This window comes from Python bivittatus, unplaced genomic scaffold (assembly GCF_059951505.1).
Source record: "Python bivittatus isolate LINGU-HERP-01145 unplaced genomic scaffold, Pbiv_v1 ctg000850_np1212, whole genome shotgun sequence".
Lineage (NCBI taxonomy): Eukaryota > Metazoa > Chordata > Lepidosauria > Squamata > Pythonidae > Python > Python bivittatus.
The window spans coordinates 33,680,331-33,701,902 of NW_028277112.1; the positions used below are offsets into that span (position 1 = coordinate 33,680,331).

The 21,572-nt window shown below is 36.2% G+C and overlaps 1 protein-coding gene across 5 annotated transcripts in view; it reads left to right on the forward strand.

Annotated features, from left to right (window-relative positions):
• FANCC (FA complementation group C) overlaps nt 1–21,572 on the forward strand; it is an 85,272-nt gene that overhangs the window by 45,120 nt on the left and 18,580 nt on the right. For all 5 annotated transcript variants that reach the window (XR_015793698.1, XM_088129873.1, XM_088129869.1 and 2 more), the window contains 4 exons: nt 1,065–1,184; nt 2,677–2,741; nt 4,403–4,564; nt 10,695–10,851. Coding sequence is in view for 4 of the 5 variants with exons in the window: in XM_088129873.1 (XP_087985999.1) it covers nt 1,065–1,184; nt 2,677–2,741; nt 4,403–4,564; nt 10,695–10,851 (504 nt within the window). In the remaining variant the exon portion in view is untranslated. The remainder of the gene's footprint in view (nt 1–1,064; nt 1,185–2,676; nt 2,742–4,402; nt 4,565–10,694; nt 10,852–21,572) is intronic.

Sequence of the window (21,572 nt, forward strand, 5' to 3'; positions counted from 1 at the left end):
AATTGTCAATTAGAGTTTAATTTAATATGATTTTGATATTAGTGTATTTCAGTATCCTTACTGTTACACTGGCTTGTTATTGCTCTTTGTGCACCATGTAGTCTTTTCAGGATAAGGGTTAAGGTTAAAAAACTGTATAAGCAAATCTGAGTTCTCTAGTGTGTTAGTATGTTTTCATATATTCATAAAGCGTATGGAACCTGATTTCTCATATATTATAAATAAGCAGCACCATTTTTCCATACTGGATAATTGGTTTTGCCATACAGTCCACAGAGTATTTAGTTATTTTATCTATTTATCAGATTTGTACACTGCTGCAATCACAAGATTCTCAGCAGCTAACAAGATATGAAATGCAATAAATATAAAAGATGAGCCAAATAAAACTGAAACAAAATATGTGGCATCAGGCTCCAAGTTCAGGGGCTGCATAAATATAAAGTTAGAGCAAACTATATAAATAAATAGGTTTTTATTTGCTTGTTTTATTTGCATATTGTTATTGGCTTTAAGTTCTTGCCACTATGATGATTGGTCTTGTTTTGAAAATTCAAGCCATATTTAAAAATTGTTCCAGTTTTAACATGCATGCCACTAGATGGCAGTAAAACAGCTATTCTGTGCAAAATAGATATTTTCAAATAGATCTATGAAGTATCTAATCTGACCAACTAATATCCCATAAAAAGAATAAGCAAGAGTTGGAAGTGTTCCTTTTCATTTTTATTAATTTTTTTTGTACAGTATCTATTTAAAATATTTTTTCTCTACTTTTATGCTGTATGGCAAAAGAGTATATAAGTCTGAACCACTGAATCAGTTCAAGGCAGGTAATTTATAACTGTACAGTATGAATATTTGGGCCAGTTTCTTTAAGTCAGTTCAGATATTCAGTTCTATTAAGTCAAACGTGCCTTTTCTTATTTTAGATACAGAGCTTATTCTGTTCTCACTATAACAGAACATATTCTTTTCCCATTTTTTACGTGAAGATAGAATTAACTTTTGGTGGAATATTTCTATTTTAATTATTTCCTCTGTTGACGTTATGTTCCCTCTAGAGCTCATTGTGCCATCTGCTGTCATTTTGTGGACTGGGAAATCATGATACTGCTATTAATAACTTTATTTCAACTCTTGGCTTCACATCAGTAGATTACTACTCTAAACTCATTGAAAATGTGAGTATTTTGCATAACTTGGCAACTTGGCAAAGTGAGTCTTCCTTTACCCCTGATTTCTATACATTTAGAGATTAGCCAACATCTTCCTCCAAGGTGTCAGGCATCTTCAATTTCGTTGCTTGTCAGATTGTTCTCATGAACAACACAAATTACTCATTCCTACCAGTTTAAGAAATGGACGAATGTGGCTGTTTTGACTCACAGTATAAAAGGTCAGCTACAGTTCCCATCTAGCAAAGAGCTGCTTTGCTAAATATGTCTGATAATAGCTGTCTCTTTCTAGTGAGTATAATGGGAATTATTGTAGAGAAAGTTCTTTAATTCCACTCCAGCCTTTCTTGCCTAGAGGGTAATTCTGTAGCCAAAGTGAGGGTGGCCAAGACAAAGCAATGGGTGAAGCCAGAATGAAAAGTAAATTTGATTTAACATGGTTTTAAACCATGCGCTATTCCCATATTTTCTATACATACTAGAAGACTGAAAGGAGAAATTGGGTTAGTGGCCACCATAAATAATCGAAGAAGAGCTAAATGCGTGGTTCCTTGAACTATAACATTTTTTTCTCCTTTTGGTGTGTCATGGACAAATAGTAAAGAAAAAGACTTTACAGTAATTATAAAATACAGAATAAGATGTTTGTGTTCAAAATAGATCTTATATTAATGCTTTCCAGAAAGATTTGCAAGGAAATTAATCTTTGCAAAGATCAAGAGAACAACTGCATTCTACCATTTTGGTATTTTTAAAATGTAAATTAAAAAATACTAGCCTTTAAAAATATAAATATATAATTACAATTATTTAGCATTTAATTAATTTTCTTTAATTTAATTAATTAAATTTAATTTTTATTTAATTAAATTTAATTTTTATTAAATTTCTCCCCCCGATGGAGACTTAATTATACTTGTTTTCTAAATTATTTAGCTTTTTATTATACTTGTTTTCTGGTGAACCAATTGAATATGTAAATGCTGAAGATTTACACAGTCTATCAAATCAAATATACTGTACTATTGCTTGATTAATAATAATGAAAATAGATGTAAATAGATGGACCTGTTGACAAAAATTTAGAATGGGTGCCTTTTTAGGGCACTGAAGGAACTAGAACTTAAACTTACCAAACAAAAGGTAGCTTTCATTCTTAGAAGGAAAAGCTATTTTTCTCACAGTTATAACACGAAGCAATGTTTAAACACTTGGTACATTTCAGTCTGCCTTTTCAATTAAACTTTGTTCCTAATTATTGGTTTATTTTAATTGGATTAAATTTATGGAAGCTTTCATATTTTAAATTGTTTCTTTGACATAGAGTAAATTTGGAGAAAACATTTTCACATCTTTCAGTCCATAGGTCTCAACAAATAGATCGCTTATTCACCTGGAAGTGCAAATTCAATAGTGAGAAAATACCTCTGATGTAATCATTGCTGAATGATTTTCTTTATTATTCTAAGTTGATTAAATAATTACATTTATTTAACAGATAGTTTCATCGTTAGTGTCGGAAGTCAGCAGAACCCAGGTTAATGGATTTAACGGTCAGCAAAAGTAGGTATTAATATTAGTAGAACTCTGTATAAGTAGCTAGGCTGAATAAAGTTCTGTGGAAAGATACTTAAAACTGAAACTTAATATCGTTACATGGATATATTCCAAACCATGCATAAGCATGGTTTTATCGAGGAACACATTATTTATAGAAATGATATATATTACAAATCATATAAAAACAATGCTCAGAGAAAGACCTCAAACTGCTTTGTAGTCCTAGTTTTTTGCCAATTTAACCCTGAAAGGGTAGTCACCGGTATGTCATCTATCAGATTTTTCTTTACCTCCTAGTTCCTGTCTGCTTTGACTTCTCTTCTCTTCTCTTCTCTTCTCTTCTCTTCTCTTCTCTTCTCTTCTCTTCTCTTCTCTTCTCTTCTCTTCTCTTCTCTTCTCTTCTCTTCTCTTCTCTTCTCTTCTCTGGAGAATTTCATTAGTTATTTGATAACAAAGGCATCCATGGTGGGAACAAAAAGTCAAGATGTTGGCTGCAATCCCATAGCTGAAGCCCTAGCCCACTCCTTTTCTTCATGCATCAACTGCCATCTTGAATCTTCTCCCTCCCCCACCCCCAGGCACTGATGTTTGGAAGGACTCGTTTTAAAAACAATATTAAGCCTGTTTTACTACTTGGCTCTAATTTTTGAGTATTTCTCCAGCTCAAAATGGCAGTTTTCGCAACTATGATCAAAAGTGGCCTGTTGGGTGGGGAGACAAAAAGTAGGTTTGGAGGATGCAGTAGCCTTGGAGACTTAGGTTGCCACACTTGCCATACAGAAACATCCCCTGACATAATGCCTCCAGGTATATTGGACTACAATTCTCATTTTTCCCAGTTATGAATGTTTCCACTTAGTTCAGCCTTCCCACACTAGTAGGAAAAGATTGAAGTGTATTGCTCAGTACTAAATAACTTTACAGTATTGCAGTCATTAACCAGCACAAGGAATTGGTGCTTGAATATTCAAAACTAAATTGACAATATCAGGGTAAGAAAGGTACATACAAACAAAGAATTTTGGCTAAAAGACAATATTAAATCAAAAAATGCTAAGATGCTTGCTCAGGCCACACATGTGCAACAAAAGAGAAAAGAAATTAAAATTAGCAATCTGGGTGGTATAAACTTTAAAATAGCAACATAAAATACAAATAGAAAAAAATGGTAGATAAAACAATAACATTATCCAAAAGGGATTTGAGGATTATAAACTTCTCTTATAGACCCCTGTGAAACCTGAGAAGAATATAGTACAATAGCTGACATGGCATGTACACACCAAAACATAAAAAAATAAGTTAAAAAGTAGCCCATGATTAATGCTGAGCCTGAGCCATTTCTGGCTATCCATACTCAGGCAGGTTCAGTTGCTCTTAATTGTTCTTTGCCTGATTTTGCTGCCGCCACGCAAAACCTGGCAACCTTCTGAAGAGCTCAGTATGCAGGTACTTGTAATGTGCTGTAGGTTTGCCATTTTGTAAACAGAACCTTTTGATAGTGTGTATTTAATGAACAATTTAATTATTATTATTATTATTATTACTACTACTACTACTACTACTACTACTACTTAAATGTATATGCCACCCAACTCCCAGTGACTCTGGGCAGTTAAAATGTTTCTTCATCCTATATAAGAGGCCTACTTTTGTTTCTACAGCATCTCTCGTCGAGTAACATCCATGTCTCTTCTCTGTGTACCTCTTATAACTTTGCCTGATGTAAAGCCACTTCTTGAAGCTCTCCTTAACTATCACGATGATGGCTCAGAAGAGGTTCTTCACACTCAGTTTTTAGAAGCAGTGAATGAGGCCATATTACGGTATGTAGACTACAAAATAATAAGGGTCCCTGTCTGGTAACAAGAATGTTAATTCAATAAACTTGCCTGTTGAAATTCAATTGTACATATCTGTGCTGAACTAAGAATTTATTGGGATCTATTAATAGTTTATGGACAAGTTCTCAGGCATGGGTTTTACTTAATTTTTCACAAATTATCTAGATGATTTCCTTGTTTAACAAGCTTTTGTGCATTCTGTATAGTTGATCCATATGTGGGAAATCTGTTTCTGCAGATGGATTTCATTTTGTAAATTGAGAAAGTATGTTTTATTTGTAAAATAACTTGTTTGCCACTTCTTTGTCTCACATTGCTATGATTTTTTTGTGATGATGGTTCAGATGATTTTTTGAAAAAATGTCAGCCTAACATAATGTACTGGTCTTATCCATATACTTAGTAGTGATAAATGTCTTTTTGGTCACTTATAGTAGCATGCTGCATGTGTTTTCTTTTTCCAGGAAAGAGTAGAAATCTCTACATGACAGTACAAAAAAATAGCACATTCACATTTTATTTTAGATTTTGTTCAGCGTTAGATGGAGTTATTACTTTGCACACCCATATTTTAAGGGCGGCCTTCCTCAATATCCCTTCCTGGGATATTCCAGTGTGTTAAACTAAACTTAGCATGTTTAATGGAATATCCTGGAAAGAAACGATACTCTAGTGGGGATGCCTACTTTAGCAGTAAGTTTCATATTACTGCTGGTGACAACACAGAAGTTTTCAGTACTAAGATACTGAAAAAAGTAACTAAAAAAGTAACTTTCCCTCCATTGGAATTTTGGGAGTATATGTTCCTGGCCACTGAACAGAAGCCCTTCCATCATTGCTAATTGCCCTCCTTAATTTGAGAAGAAAAATTCATGGTAAATCCAGAACTTTAATTTTGCTTTCTTTTTCACAACTGTTTCCACTTGGTATGCAACCTGAAATAAGCCATGGTTCAAGTAATTACAGAAACAGCTAAAATAATAAGTATAATTTTCTAGATTTGCTGAAACTGAAATTATCAGCTTTCCCTCTTTTTGGTTGGATATTTTCCAAGTTGGATATTGTTGCTTGAAGGTTCATCCTCCTCATAAAGCTTTCCTAAAGGAAGGGTCATTGAAGGCAGTAGCAAATTGGGTGCTGCTATTTGTAGATTCTCAGTATTTTCTAGAGATGACATTTGACCTGCTCTGCCAGCTTTTTCTCCTCCAGAGAAGAAAAGGCCAGGTGGCTTTTCTTTGCATGCTTCTTTGTTTTAGTGGGCTAACAGACTGTTGCAGTTGTGGTGTACATATACTACCTCCATCAATCAGGTTAAAACAATAACAAAATTACAATAACATAAAGTACAAAATATCTATACTATATTTATCTACTGAGGAATGTGAATCACATTAATTGAACAGACGTGTTGCATGTTTGTATGTTGTAACTTTAGCTCTACATGAGCAAAGTTCTCCAGGTGCCTTACCCTTGCAATTGCCAAAGAGCTCCCAGCCTTTTCAATTTGGAGCTATGAGGTGCCAAGGAGTGCTCTTCTGCTGCTAGAACAATCTTTAATCACCTCTTCAGCCTCATAGTTGGGAGGAAGGCTGACTCTTGATCCTTCTTGCCAGAGGCTAGCACCACACTCATTTCTGTATATGTTGCAAGTGGTATTCTTGATAGATACACATTAAGCATAATTGGTGAATGTTTTAAACAGCTTAGAGTGGGGTGAACAATATGGGGGTCCAGATACCACACAGACCCCAAACAGCTTTGGAACCCCTCTTGCCAAAAATAATCGCCACAGAAGCATATAAGGAGCCATATAAAAACAGAACTGTAGATCTAAAGTGAACTTAACATAAAATAAAAACAAAACCTTCCAAACTGCCTTCAGAAACTTGACCCCTCTTACTTTGTATTATTAACCCATCAAACTGTGATTCTAAATGATAAACGTGCAGCTCTTAGTCACCAAAGTGTTGCCTGTTGCTGCGGTAGTCAAACTTCTTGAATTCTAATATCAAATGAAATGGATCTTAACTCTCATATGTTCTAAGAAGTCATATCTCACTAATTTATTTTCTATAGAGTACCCTCTATGAAATTCTGGATGTTACAGAAAGCTGTTGGATGTTCATAGTGGATGCTGCAAATTCCATATGTTGATAGCATATCTAAAATGAACCCCTGCACACAGAAGTCACAATCAGCAAATGTTGAGACACTATTTTGGGCATGGACCTTTTCTTTAGACTCTTCTTTTATTATATTTCTAAGCATCAATTTCCAGTACAGGTAGTCCTTGACTTACGACCACAATTGGAACCGGAATTCCCATCGCTAAGGGATGCGGTCTTAAAGCAAGATGTCACATGACTGCATTGCTTAGCAACAGCAATCCCAGCAATCCCAGTTGCCATTGTTAACCATGAATCACAGATTGTTAAGCAAGTACCCACCCCAATCCAAGCCATTCCGGGCTTGGTCCCTCCCAGCCCGGAGCTTCAGTAAGGTAAGGGATGGCCTCCAACTCCCCTGGGACCACGCCCCAGGAAGCTGCAGCTGCCCCAGCCCAGTCCCAGCTGCAGTCGCCCTCGCAACCCTGCACTCTGAGGCTCCTGCCACCCTGCACTCTGCCAGCCCAGCTGTCTTTTGTTGCCTTCTTGCTCTGACTGCTGATGAGGTGTGCCCAGCTTGGCTGCTGGGGCTGGGCTTTGCACTGCAAAAAAAAAAAGAAGAAGCAAAAAGCCCTAGAACCTCAGCATGCCAAAAATCCCAAAGAAAAAGCTTTTTGCTTTTTTTGTTGTTGTTGTGGTGCGAAGCCCAGCTCCAGCCCAGCCTAGCAGCTAGGCTGGGCACGCCTCATCAGCAGTGGGACCAAGAAGGCAGCAAAGGTCAGTTGGGGCAGCAGAGTGCAAGGCGGCAGGGGATAGATGGGGACAGATAGGCGGGTGGGGGGAGTTGAAGTGCCCCTGTAGTCATAAGTACAGGCAGGCTGTCAAGCACCTGAATTTTGATCACATGACCATGGGGGCTCTGCAATGACTGTAACTTCGGGCATGGGTTATAAGCCCTTTTGTTTAGCACCTCTGTAAAGTCAAATGGTTGCTGAACAAATGGTTGTAAGTCAAGAACTACCTACAGAGAATTAAAGAGATCAAAGATAGATGTTAATATAAATGTTGAAATTATAAATACAGTGGTACCTCGGGATACGAACGCCTCTACTAACGAACCTTTTGGGTTACGACCAGCTCCGGCCGCAAAAATTTACCTCGATGTGTGAACTCCGCCTCGGGGTACGGTCATTTTTCTGCCCTGACAAGTGGTCCACGGCCATTTTTGCGCCCCTGACACGTGGTCCATGGCCGTTTTTCCGCCGCGCGGCGCCCGGCCATTTTTGCGCCGTGCCCGGCTGTTTTCACGCCGCGCCCGGCCGTTTTCGCGCCACACCTCGCTGCGCCTGGCCGTTTTCGTGCTGTGCCGCGCCCGGCCGTTTTCGCGCCGTGCCGCGCCCGGCCATTTTCCTGCCCCTGACGTGTGGTCCGCGGACGCCAGAATGCATTAACGGTAATTACATTGAACTTTATAGGAAAATTTGCTTTGGGGTGCGACCAAATTCGGGCAGAGGGCGGAACGGATTAACCGTATTTACATTGAACATTATGGGGAAATTTGCCTCGGGGTGCGACCAAATTTGGAGGGCGGAACAGATTAACCGGATTTACATTGAACCCTATGGGAAAATTTCCTTCGGGTTACGACCAACTCGGGATACGCCCAGAGTCACGGAACGGATTAAGTTCGTATCCCGAGGTACCACTGTATATAAAACTTGAAGTAAATACAAATGAGTGCAGTGGACTTTGCTCCTAGCCAAATTTGTATAATCTAAATTTGCCTTGACATCTACGAGGTGATATGATCATATTGTAGTTTTCCTGCATCAATTTAGTTGGCAAAAATAAATTAATTAATCTGTTACATTTATATCTATTTCAAACATTATTATCCAATGTTTACCATTTAACTCTGAAGACATGCTGCTTGTATTTACCTCTGTATATTGCCTGAGAAATGTTTGCTACTTTGCTTCTCTAATTGCAGTAGATTACATCAGCATGGAAAGTGGTAACAGTTCTGGATGTAATCTTGGGATAACTTTTATGAGATAGACTATTGTCCTGCAACTGAATAAACCTACAATTAAATCCAACAAAGACATTTCCTCATTTCTTAATATTAATGCGATGTTTTTAAAGATTCTATGTGGTCTTAGAAATATTTTCTAGGTGAAATACTGTATTCTGTACGTTCAACTTTTCAGGAATTTGATTCATAATGAATCAAGGCCATCTGTTATTGTTTATCACCTTATATTATTATATATCGCCACATTTACATGATAGTATGAAATTACTTTCTCACTAGTTCTATAAACTAAGCTTCCTTCCAAATGTGTTGTTGAGAATTATTGGAGTTGAAAACCAGAAGATTTTGGAGGGTACCAGACTGAAAAAAGGCAGCTTTGAACAGTAAGAGTTAATCTAGTATTAAAACGTTTATCACAATCAATATTTGTGTAGACATGCCTAAGATCTCATGATGATTAGTTATTGTTTTTAATGAGAACATGATTTTTCATGTAGTAGTTCATATTTCGATACTGTATATGAATTCACAAGATGTTTATTAATCTGATGAAACTGGATATAATTTAGAGAAAGCATATGCTAAAGCAAATAGGCTTGAATTATGAAATACTTCGCACAAATGTGGATGCCAAATGCATTAGGAGTGTTATATGATGGAAGTAAACCACCCATGAGAATAAGTGAAATGCTAACAAGTAGTTTAACACTAAATGGGAAGTAAGACAAGGAGGTGTGATATTCCTTGATTGTTTAATGTAATTATGGAGAAAAATACTTGTGATGTTCATGTATTGCTTGATGACATGATAATATCTGTACTTTTATATGCAGATGATGCCTTGTTGTCAACTGAGAACCCAAATGATTTGCAACAAACCATTTATAAATGTTGTTAGCATAAACATAGATTTAGCTATATTTCCTTTTATGACTTTAAATTATTTTGCTTACTATTTCTTACTCTTTTTTGTGCTTTGCATAACATTTCATACCTTGAAAGGCATTAGCATGATGGTTATGTACACATACATGTATCTTTGGCAAAGCATGTACCATGCTAAATTGGAGGAAACTTAGCTTACTTGACAAACATTCAAATACTTTTTTTTTTGCAGAAGGGGAAAAAAATGTAAAACCCTAAAGGTGGAGAAGTAAACTGTTCCTAATAATAACAATAGAGGAAGGGAAGTCAAAAGAGACTATGTCAGATAATGAGCAGTGAAAAGTGATAGGGAAAAATCTTGGAGTTTGCAGTAGTTACTCAAGTTTTGTAGTGCAATGTTAATTTTGTGGAGAAAGAAATGCTAGCTTTTGGACCATTGATACTTATCTTGTTCTATAGTAAGAAAAAATACAAAGGATTTGTTTCTGGCCATATAGGTTGTCCCCAGTTTGAGAACGAGTTCTGTTCTCAAGGTCTGTCCTTGAGTCGAATTTGTATGTATGCCAGAACAGTATTCTTGTATAATACTGTATAAGTAGTATTGTGTAATGAACTTGAACAATTGTGTTTTTAACTCAAATCATTGTGTATTTAACTTGAATTTTGCTACAGTACACTCCGTTCTTAACTATGGGTTGTCTGTAACCCAGGAGTTCTTAACCCGGGAACTACCTGTACTTTGATTTTCTCAGCAAGCAAAGTTTCCATTGTGTTAATTTATTAGCCACTTGGTATGAATTTCATGCTTAGTCTGAAATGCTGAGAAGTAAAATGTGCCATTACTTTCTTAAAGATTGATATTTTCAAAGGTGATTTAAAGGTGGTGATGGGGAATCCAGTGGCTATGTAAACTGTATTTGGGAGCACTGTACCACTCCTAATTTGAAATGTAGCTCAAAAATATCGCTTGTAGCAGAAAGCAACATCTTTGTTTGGACACAGAGAGATAAAAATAAGGAGAAATCAAGAATTGCAAAATACTTTAGTGAAGTATATACAGAAATATCTACTCCTTTTTTCAATATAGGAAAAATATATCGTTATCTGAATCTGCTATCCTGCAATTATGGCTTCGTCACCTTCCTAGTCTGGAGAAAGCAATACTACAAAATGTTGAACAGTTAATATCCAGTCAATCAAGGTCAATGCAAGAGATGGCACGTATGATAAAAGATTCCTTACTGGTGAGTATGGTCTGCTGCAAGTACTGGAAACTCAATGCCTGTGGGCTCTAGAGCACCTACCACCTCTCTAGTCAATGCTGCAGTCTCCCATTATTATGACTTCAACTTCCTCTTGTTCAAAAGGCCAAGTATTTCACAAATACTCTTACTTTTAGGGACAAACAGTCCAGTGATTGTATGTTTGTATCTCCTTTTCAGCTTTGTTGGACTAACTGCCATAATCTCCAGTGAGCAATGCTGTTGAAGATTATGGAAATTTTAATCTGGGGGTGCAGTTTTTATTGGTAAAGATGTCAGGATACAATTCTCATTTGTAATAAGTTTGCTTCTTATTTCAGTTCTTAAGAACTCAATGTCATTGTAAGTAAATTTTACAATGAAATAAACTTTAGCAGAGAAAGGAAAAACCAAACCCAGACTGGCTAATTCTTGGATTTAGTAGATTTTGAGAAGTAGGCACCAAAATCCAGTTCACCCAACTAAAGGAAAGACATGGAAAGGAGAATGGGTTGGAAGGGAGGAATCTCTTATGCTTCCTCAGGAAGTTGATCTTCCCCTTCTTTCCCTTCTAGTTGCTTTCCAATTTCCAACTACCAAAAAAAAAAAAAAAAAGTAAATAGAGGGCAGAGACTTAGCATGTTGGTATTTTTTTTTTCCTTCTAAGGTTACTCCTTGCTAATAGTTTAACAAGCAGTTAAATATTTTTACTGGTGCCAAATGCTCTTTTATCTGAGTGTTCAAATTGTACAAAATGTGCTAAGCCAATCATGAAACTCTTTTGGTAGAGAGCACGCAATTCTGTGAGCAGTGCATATAGCATTATAACCAAAGAGCCTTAAAACATCAAAGCAACTAGATTATCCTAAGCTCAGGTACATCTTCCATTCTGCCTCAATCCCAAAATGCATATCTGAAGAGCCATGCTTGTAAAAGGTTCCTAAATATTATAAGTCAGGATTTGGTTCTTATATCTGGTGAGAGGGCAGTCTACAGGAAGGAAGGACGTGTTTTAAAATAAAATTTCAGTGTATATCTAAAGCAGTATGAATGTGATAAATTGCTGCAAACATGTCCAAAAAGACAGAATAGTAAGAAATGGTTTCGAAAAGCCTCCATATTCTAAAAATAAGAATATGACACTGTATGTTGCTATATGGTCTAGATTTAATGATGAGTGTAACAACTGAATTAACTTTGTATAGATATTTGTACATGTAATATACAGGTGAAACTCGAAAAATTAGAATATCGTGCAAATGTTCATTTATGTCAGTAAGGCAACTCAAAAGGTGAAACCAATATATGAGATAGATGCATTACATGCAAAGCGAGATATGTCAAGCCTTACTTTGGTATAATTGTGATGATTATGGCATACAGCTTATGAAAACCCCAAATTCACAATCTCAGAAAATTAGAATATTACATGACATCAATAACACAAGGATTGGAAATAGAACAATATTGGATCTCTGCAAAGTATAAGCATGCATATGTACTCAGTACTTGGTTTGGGCCCCTTTTGCAGCAATGACTGCCGCAATGTGGCGTGGCATGGATGCTATCAGCCTGTGGCACTGCTGAGGTGTTATGGAAGACCAGGATGCTTCAGTAGCAGCCTTCAGCTCCGCTGCATTGTTTGGTCTCATGTCCCTCATCTTTCTCTTGGCAGTGCCCCATAGATTCTCTATGGGGTTCAGGTCAGGCGAGTTTGCTGGCCAATCAAGCACAGAAATCCCATGGTCATTGAACCAGGTTTTGGTACTTTTGGCAGTGTGGGCAGGTGCCAGGTCCTGCTGGAAAATGAAGTCAGCATCCCCATAAAGCTCCTCTGCGGAAGGAAGCATGAAGTGCTCCAAAATCTCCTGGTAGACGGCTGCGTTGACCCTGGACTTAATGAAGCACAGTGGACCAACACCAGCAGATGACATGGCTCCCCAAATCAACACAGACTGTGGAAACTTCACACTGGACTTCAAGCATTGTGCATTGTGTGCCTCTCCATTCTTCCTCCAGACTCTGGGTCCTTGGTTCCCAAATGAGATGCAAAAGTTGCTCTCATCAGAAAAGAGGACTTTGGACCACTGGGCAACAGACCAGTTCTTTTTTTCTGTAGCCCAGGTAAGACGTTTCTGAGGTTGTTTGTTGTTCAGGAGCGGCTTGAGAAGAGGAATACGACATTTGAAGCCCATGTCCAGGATCCGTCTGTGTGTGGTGGCTGTTGATGCACTAACTCCAGCCTCAGTCCACTCCTTGTGAAAGTCCCCAACATTTTTGAATGGCCTTTTCCTGACAATCCTCTCCAGGCTGCGGTCATCCCTGCTGCTTGTGCACCTTTTTCTTCCACACTTTTCCCTTCCATATAACCTTCTATTGATGTGCTTTGATACAGCACTTTGGGAACATCCAACTTCTTTTGCAATTACCTTTTGGGGCTTTCCCTCCTTATGGAGGGTGTCAATGATGGTTTTCTGCACAACTGTCAGCTCAGCAGTCTTTTCCATGCTTGTGATTCCTACTGAACCAGCCTGAGAGACCATTTAAAGGCTCAGGAACCCTTTGCAGGTGTTATGGATTCATTAGCTATTAGAGTGGGACACTTTGAGCCTAGAATATTGAACCTTTTCACACTATTCTAATTTTCTGAGATTGTGAATTTGGGGTTTTCGTAAGCTGTATGGCATAATCATCACAATTATACCAAAGTAAGGCTTGACATATCTCGCTTTGCATGTAATGCGTCTATCTCATATATTGGTTTCACCTTTTGAGTTGCCTTACTGACATAAATGAACATTTGCACGATATTCTAATTTTTCAAGTTTCACCTGTAGCCTTTTTTCCCTGTTAATTAGTTGGGGGGTTGTTACATTTAGCTTATTTTAAATTACTGTAACATATTTAGGATTCGTTTTTCACTGTTTAGTCACTATTTTTTTTTAATATTTTATTGGGGTTTTAAAATTACAAAGTTAAAAGTTAGAAATGAAAACGAAAATTGAAAATACAAATTATAAAGAGAAGGAAAAGAAAAGGTGAGATAAAGTAAAAGAAAAAGAAAAAAGATATGAAAAATAGATAACTTCCAATCTATCTCTGGTCTTAGGAATAATAAGAGTATCATAAGTGCTAGTTTTTAATGCATTAAGTAGGAATAATTCTTTGTCAAAACATATCCCATTACATTTATAATCTAATCTTCAAATCCCCATGTAAGCTTCGCCCCGCCTGCATTTTGCAAGTAGTCCATCAATGGTTTCCATTCTTTAAGGTAATAATTATTTGAGTTTTCTTTTAATAAGCAAGTCAGTTTATCATTTTCTGCCATTTCCATCAGTTTTAACAACTATTCTTGTATTGTTGATAGTGTCTGGGTTTTCCAAAATTGTGCATAAAGAAGTCTTGCTGCGGTAATCATGTATTGAGTAATTCTAATAAAATGTTTTCCTATTTGAAAATCCATTATTCCCAGCAGGAATAATTCTGGTTTAAATGGAATCTGTATTTGTAGTTTGCTCTGCATCAAGGTTTGTATTTGAGTCCAAAATTTCTTTGCAATTTTACATGTCCACCACATATGGTAAAACAACCCTTCTTGTTGGTTACATTTCCAACAAACACTGGAAATTGTCCCATACATCTTTGATAGTCTTTGGGGTGTCATGTACCATCGATACAACATTTTATAAAAATTTTCTTTCAAATTATAAAGTAAATTTTAATCCTTTAGAACACATATTTTCCCATTGCTGCATATGTATATTATGTCCAATATTTTTTGCCCATTTAATCATGCATTCTTTAACTTGTTCTTCAACCATTTCTTCTCTCAACAATAATTTATACATTTTTGCTATTAAGTGTTCATCTGTTTCACATAATTGAATTTCAAATTCTGATTTATTCTGTTCAAATCCAAATTCTTTTTTATCAATTTTAAATTTTTCTTTATATTGCATATAAGAAGCCACTGAAAAGTATGTCCTTCTAACACCAATTGCTCTTTTGATTTGATTTTATATTCTCCTTGTTCTTTTTCTAATAAGTCTTTGTATCTCATCCATTTATTTTTATCTCTTGTTTCAGTTCTATAGAAGGCTTCTTGTACAGAGGTCCACATCGGCATTTTAGGGCATAAAAGTAGTCTGCATTTAGTCCAAACTTTTAATAGAGATCTTCTAATATAGTGGTTTTTAAAGTTCACATTAACTTTATCATACCACAAATATCCATGCCATCCGAATCTCAAATTATAACCTTCCAAATTTAATAATTTTTTATTTCTCAAGGTAATCCATTCTTTAATCCATACTAAAGAGCAAGCTACATAGTTCAATTTCAAATCAGGAAGAACCAAACCACCTCTTTCTTTCACATCTTGCAAAACTTTATATTTTATTCTTGGTTTTTTCCCTTGCCATATAAACTTAGAAATGTCGCGTTGCCATTGTTTAAAGGGTGCTTCTGAAGTCAATATTGGAATTGTCTGGAAAAGATATAGAATTCGCGGCAAAATATTCATTTTAATCACCAATATTCTTCCTAGTAATGACAATTGTAACTTTTCCCATCGGTCTACTGTTTAGTCACTATTTAATGTAGACTCTTTTCTTTTGTATTTCATCATTTTAAGAAAGAATGTAAAACAAAAAACCAAAGAGCCAGAACAATTTGGAACCCAAAGAAGAGTTGTAATGGAAAGCTTATAATTGAAGTTAAAATAATTTAATATGAAAAAGTGACTAAGTCAATAATAATGATTATTACATAATGATAATATGTAAATGTTCTAGAATGTTATTTCTTAGTGTTTTACAAGATGCTACACTGAAAGCAGCAACTTTTGAAGTCCATTCTTGGTAGTGAAAGATTGCTAGGCTTTATTATGGAAGAAATATAATACCCAATGCATTTAAAATAGGATTCCAAATGTAATTAAAGTGTGATGGTCTAGTAACTTCTGGTTTATGTGGTGTGCTGCTATTTACGTTTCCATCCTTTGGGAAAGAGTGAAACTGATAATGAAAATTTTCTAGTTACCATGAAGTATAAAAACAAATGATAAGTGTCACATAGGTTGCACATAGTAGAACAAACCTATAAAAAATATTAATTTTCCTTTTAGGAGTTGGTAACACTAATTCTTTCAGATGACTAATAGTGGATGCCTAAAACAGTGATTTATTCACTTTACTAATTATTTGTGTGAAAATCTTGTGCCAACAACCAGGGAAAGGATGTGATTTTGTGTGCGATATTGTCAGCAAGCAGTTAACTTGATATGTCAGAACCATTTGTACAGATGCCTATCCATAAGCATCATACCTGTGACTGGCTTGGGACTTCAAAAAGTGTTCTGCTAAATCCACTGTTCTTCTATCTCTGATTGTGTTTGGTAAGCCTAATGGGCATGTGTTGCAGCTGCTAGGCTGTTTTTGCAATAACCTGAAGAACTCCCAGGTCCACACATGCAAATAATAACTATTGGATTAGTTTTTAGCTTGATTTCCCAGTTAATTTCTGCCTTTTAAGTACAAAAGGTCTGTGTATGGATCCCCAAACACCTTGGGTCAATCTTCTGTTCTTCAAAGCTGTGAGAAAAATTAGATTCAGAAATTACAACTTGAGGGAAAAGACAGGGACAAATATGAAATGAACCATCTTTGAAATTATTTACTAATATTAATATTATTGGGAATCAGTTAGTGGAGATGAAGCAACAGCTGTAATGAAGGCTGCAATGTAAAGAAAGGGCCAGACCTCTTAGCTCATTGCTGGTAGCTACTTTCTGCTAAAGATTAAGAAAATAGGAAGAAATTTTTCCTGGTTCCCTCCATCTTAATAGTGTCAAAGTTAACCTTTAGAGTTGCCACATTTCTAAATGCACTGGGAAATAAAAATGCAATTTTAAAGGCACATCCATTAGCCAGATCTGTAGTTACAGCAATGGCAATACTGAAATATTTGCCACCTTGGCTACTTTTTCTCTCCTAATTCCTGTGCCTGGAACAGAGTTGGACTGAACGTAAAACCATTGTGTCTTCACAAAAGTTATTTGGATATAGGAACAAAATCCTATATTTACTAGCTAATTATATCTCAGATGATCATGGACATTTCTCTTGGCTACTTGCTTGCACCTGTATACAAAGTAAAGATGCTGTTTAGTTGACTCCTGGTGACTTCTGGATGCAGTTGTCTTGATAGCATTAAAAGGTTGCCATTTTTTCCACAATTTTTTTTTTTTTTAATTTCCCAGTCTAGCTAGCAACTCAGATTTTCCCAGGTGGTCCTATATCTAAATACTAACCAAGGCCAGCCCTCCTTAGCTTCTGAGATCAGCCAAAGTTGGTGGAGTGCAAATAAGATTGGAGAAGGATAAAAACAAACAAAACCCCTCAGATTTTGATGGGCTTAAGTCAGTTTAAATACAGTCACATTTTACTTTGTTCAGTTCCTTGTTGACTGCTTTTGAACTATACTCCACTAATTCACTCTATATTGCTTAGGCGATTTTCTGTCTTCTGTTAAGCCTATAAATATTCAGAATAACATTCTTAGCTGATGTCTTTAGTCTTTGTGTTAGAGTCTAAATGGCAGCAAGGCTTAAGTTCTTTTAAAGGAATGTTATAAAATGCCAAAACTGCATGAGAAAACTTTAGTTAATCATATATAGAATTGCTAGATTCAAGTTCCAAAGCATATTAGATTTGCAGAGCTTGTAAACTGTAAAATTATTCAGAGGCAGCTTCCAGATAATTATTAAGTCACTAAGTTTGGTTCTGCTCAGATACTCAGAACAATGTTTTAATTTTACAAGAACAATTAAGTAGCTTGTTTCCAGAAACAGTAGTTCATTAAAAAATGTCCAGTGACCTTCATATCTAAACAAGATTTGATTCTCCATTTCTTCTTGTGCTACAATGACTTGGTTTTTTTTTACTCATTTTGTTGAATTCCCACATTCTTTTATTTCTTAAGAAATACTATTATTGTTGCAACAAAAAATTAAAATGGAATGCAATTAGCACTGTTAGGAAAGTCTTGAAGACTGTATGTAAATAAAATTGTATTTTCTCTTTAAAAATATTTATCCTTGATGACCTCAAAATCAAATCATCTGCCTTCTTCTCCTTTGTACATATATGTGAAACAGAGCAATTTTTAGAATGAATACTATTTTGACTAAGTATATCCATCTATTCTCTTTGAAATGATAAGAAAGTTGAAATGACCATCTTTAAAAAGCTCTAAGTTGTTTTGTACAAATATGAGAAAAACAGCTGTGAATACTCATGAACACTAGGTGGCATACGTTTAATATGACAACTTAAATACAACAGTATGGCAGAAAATTAAAGACCACATGGAAAGAAGGTTCAGTATGATAGTGGCATGTGAGGAAAAGTGAGCCAAATGTTTAGAATAATGGTACTCTTCTAATGTTTTCCATTATGCATTGCAGTATGATAAATATATCCAGGAAGTCTATAATCTATCTGTTAGTCACTTTGAAGTATTTTCTAGAAAAACATGTTTTTATCCTAGATCTAAAACAAAATAATCCTAAAACTATGATATTTTAGAAGAGTTATTTTTAATGAAATGCTTACAAGAAACTAAATATTAGCACCAAGCAGGTGAACTGTATATTGTAAATATCAGTATCTTCATGTTGAAGTTTGGCAGCCATACTTAAGTTAAAGCTATTCTCCTCTGTGCAGAAAGAGAAATTCATCCTCCTCCTGTATGGATGAAGGAGTACATTCTTGTATTCATGCATGGTTTATCCTTCCCACCTCCATTTTTCCCCACTCCGACCCACATAGAAAAAGGGCACCTTTCTTATTGCAGGAGAATATGGGAAATAAAGGACGAAGTTGCTCTGTATCTGATTCTATATGAAAGGATGTGAATTGAAGTACTTTGTCAGGGAAGAGGGGAATCTTGGTGGACCCTATTTTAGGAGAAGAGAATGGGGTAATAAAATCACAAGAAAATAGACAAATCAGGATTTTACTGTGCAGAGTTGGGATTTCTCTCCCTTTCTTCTAGGTCTCTGTGCTTTTCCTCTTTTAGTTTTAGCTTACTTCCAGTTTCCATAACTTCAAAGTTTTTGCAATGCTGAAGTAAAAATGATGACAACATTTGTCATCACAAGTAATTATAATACAATAAAACAAATGAGACTCAACTCATAAAGTGCAATTAGATGAAGAAATAGTAAAAAAAGACTTGTAACATGAATACTAGAAAAAGATTTTACAGGAAATGTGATAAATTTAGTTTTGACTCTGTTCAGTTTTAGTTTGTATTGTGATACACAAGGTAATTGGTAATGCTGTCAAAAAAGAAGAAAATAACACGGAGCAATGAAATACCATTAATTATCTGTCATCCATATAAATATGGTAATCCCATCCTAAAAAGTAATTCAGAATACAAAGAAATTAGTTAGAGCAGAAACCCCATGTGTTACAGTAGATAAAATGCTGGAATTAGGCTGAAAAAACCTGGGATCAGTTACTCATCAACTGATTAGGAGGAGTCTAATATTCCCCAAATCATTGTTTTAAAGAACTGGGATATTGGTTTCTTAATAATATCTCCATTTAAAACTGGTCTCTCTTTCCTTGTATCCTTTGTAATAAAAAATAGAAAATGGAAGTAGCTGGGGCAGCATACATGTGATATAGTTTGCCCCTCAGAAAGTGACAACTTGCTAATTTTGTTTAGCCTTCCTCACAAGACTAGAAGAAGGAAACTGTGGGTTATCTTAGATTCAACTTTGCAAAGTCTTGTTTACTGTCTCTGCCTGAACAGAGTAGAGCATATGCATGAGGTATGCAGTATGCATGCAGGCATTGCCCCCAGAGCATGTGTGCCATTTCTGCATCCCATGTCTCTGTGTATATCCTCTCAGCTCTTAACTTTGCCACACTGAACAAAGAAGTTCAAAAGGTACTTTTCCATAAATTTACTTGAATGCACTTAGAAGCTTCCTATAGACATCAATACTGAGCATGGTGAAGATTAGGGCTTTAGCACATTATCACCATTAACTTTCATCCAGTTTCTGTACTCTGTTTAGATAAGCATCTGAACAAAACTACTTTCTCTGTACATCCATCAATATTATACTTTTTATTCATTTTTTTCTGATATGAAAAGTCTTAACTAAACTGTAGTAGGTCTGATAATAAACTCTGATGTGTTCAAGTTTAAAGCAAAGCATCTGAATTTCCAATTTAGTTTCAGATTCAGAAGATACCTGGAGCAAAACTTAGCCATTTTGAACAATATGGTTTTCAAATATTCTAAGAAGTGTAATTAGATTTTTATGTTGTAGATTAAAAAATCAAAAACTTTCCAGCTTGACTAATACCCAACTGGTTATGTCCCTGTTGCTATGGCTTAAATTAGAGGTGGAATGCTGAGGCAAAGCAGCAGTTCCCTAAGCACATGGCTCAGGGCTTAAAGAATCACTGCCAATTCCACAGTGCTTCTAGAGAGAGAACCACAATGGCTGCAACCAGCTGATCAACTGCTAATGCTACTAAGTTGTGAGTTGTAAATGTGAAGACCACTACTAGTACTAGGGTTTGTTGGCATTTGATGCTATATGCTCAACATGCTCTTCTGCTTTATTAAAGTTCAGTTTCAGGATATATCTAAAACTGTAAATCTTGTTGATTTGGACTGGTTTTTGAACAATCTATATGCACATATGTTGATCTTGAGCTTCAAGATTCAAATGTCATCATGTAACCTACAGAAATAATTGGACAAATACAGGTAGTCCTTGGGTTACATCCATTCATTCAGCAACCATTCAAAGTTATGATGGCACTGAACAAGGGGGACGTTCAACCGGTCCTTTGAGTTCCAGCCATCGCAGCATCCCCATGGTCATATGATCATGATTTCCAACATTCCTTTCCAGCTTCCCACAAACAAAGCCAATGGAAAGTTGGCAGGAAGTCAAAAGTCGCGGTTCCATGTGGTCCTTGCTTAGCAATGGCAACTGGGACTGCCAGAACTGTCATCATCAATAGAAGAGAATATGTGTAACTCAGGGTTGGGCTGTGGAGTCCTTGGGGTTCTCTGAGCTTGGTTGTTTTCTTGCAAATGTTTTGTTACCCAGCTAGGTAACATCTTCAGTGCTAGAATGGAATGGGGTTTGCTCTCTGTTTATATACAGTGGTATGCCCTGCCAGCGTTGATGGGGGTGTGGGTTTTGTTTTGTTTTATTTTTTCCCCTCTGGTAGTTCCTTGATTAGGGTATTGTTTACTGCTTGATTATATGACTGGTGATAATCTTGGTGTTAAGCTTTGCTTATCTGGGTGATGATTGCTGGTGAGGAGCTGTTCTGGTCTTTTGTTTCCTTTTTATTGTCTCTCTTGAATAATGTGTAGATGTTGTTTATCTCTATGTGCCTGTTGATGGCTGCCTTGTCTGAGTACCAAGCTTCCAGGAATTCCGTCACATTTTTGGATTTAGCATGGTCTAAGATGCTGTCAGTTTCCCAGTTAAAACTATGGTTAAGTCTGTCCATGTGTTGTGAGATTAAGGAGTTTTCATCATGTCTTCTGACTGCTAGCTGGTGTTCATGGATGCACTCTGCTAGCCTTCTGCCTATCTGTCCTACATAGTAGTTGTTACAGTCCTTCCACTGTACGTTGTAGATGACTCCTGTTTTTTCTTCTTGTGCTACTGGGTC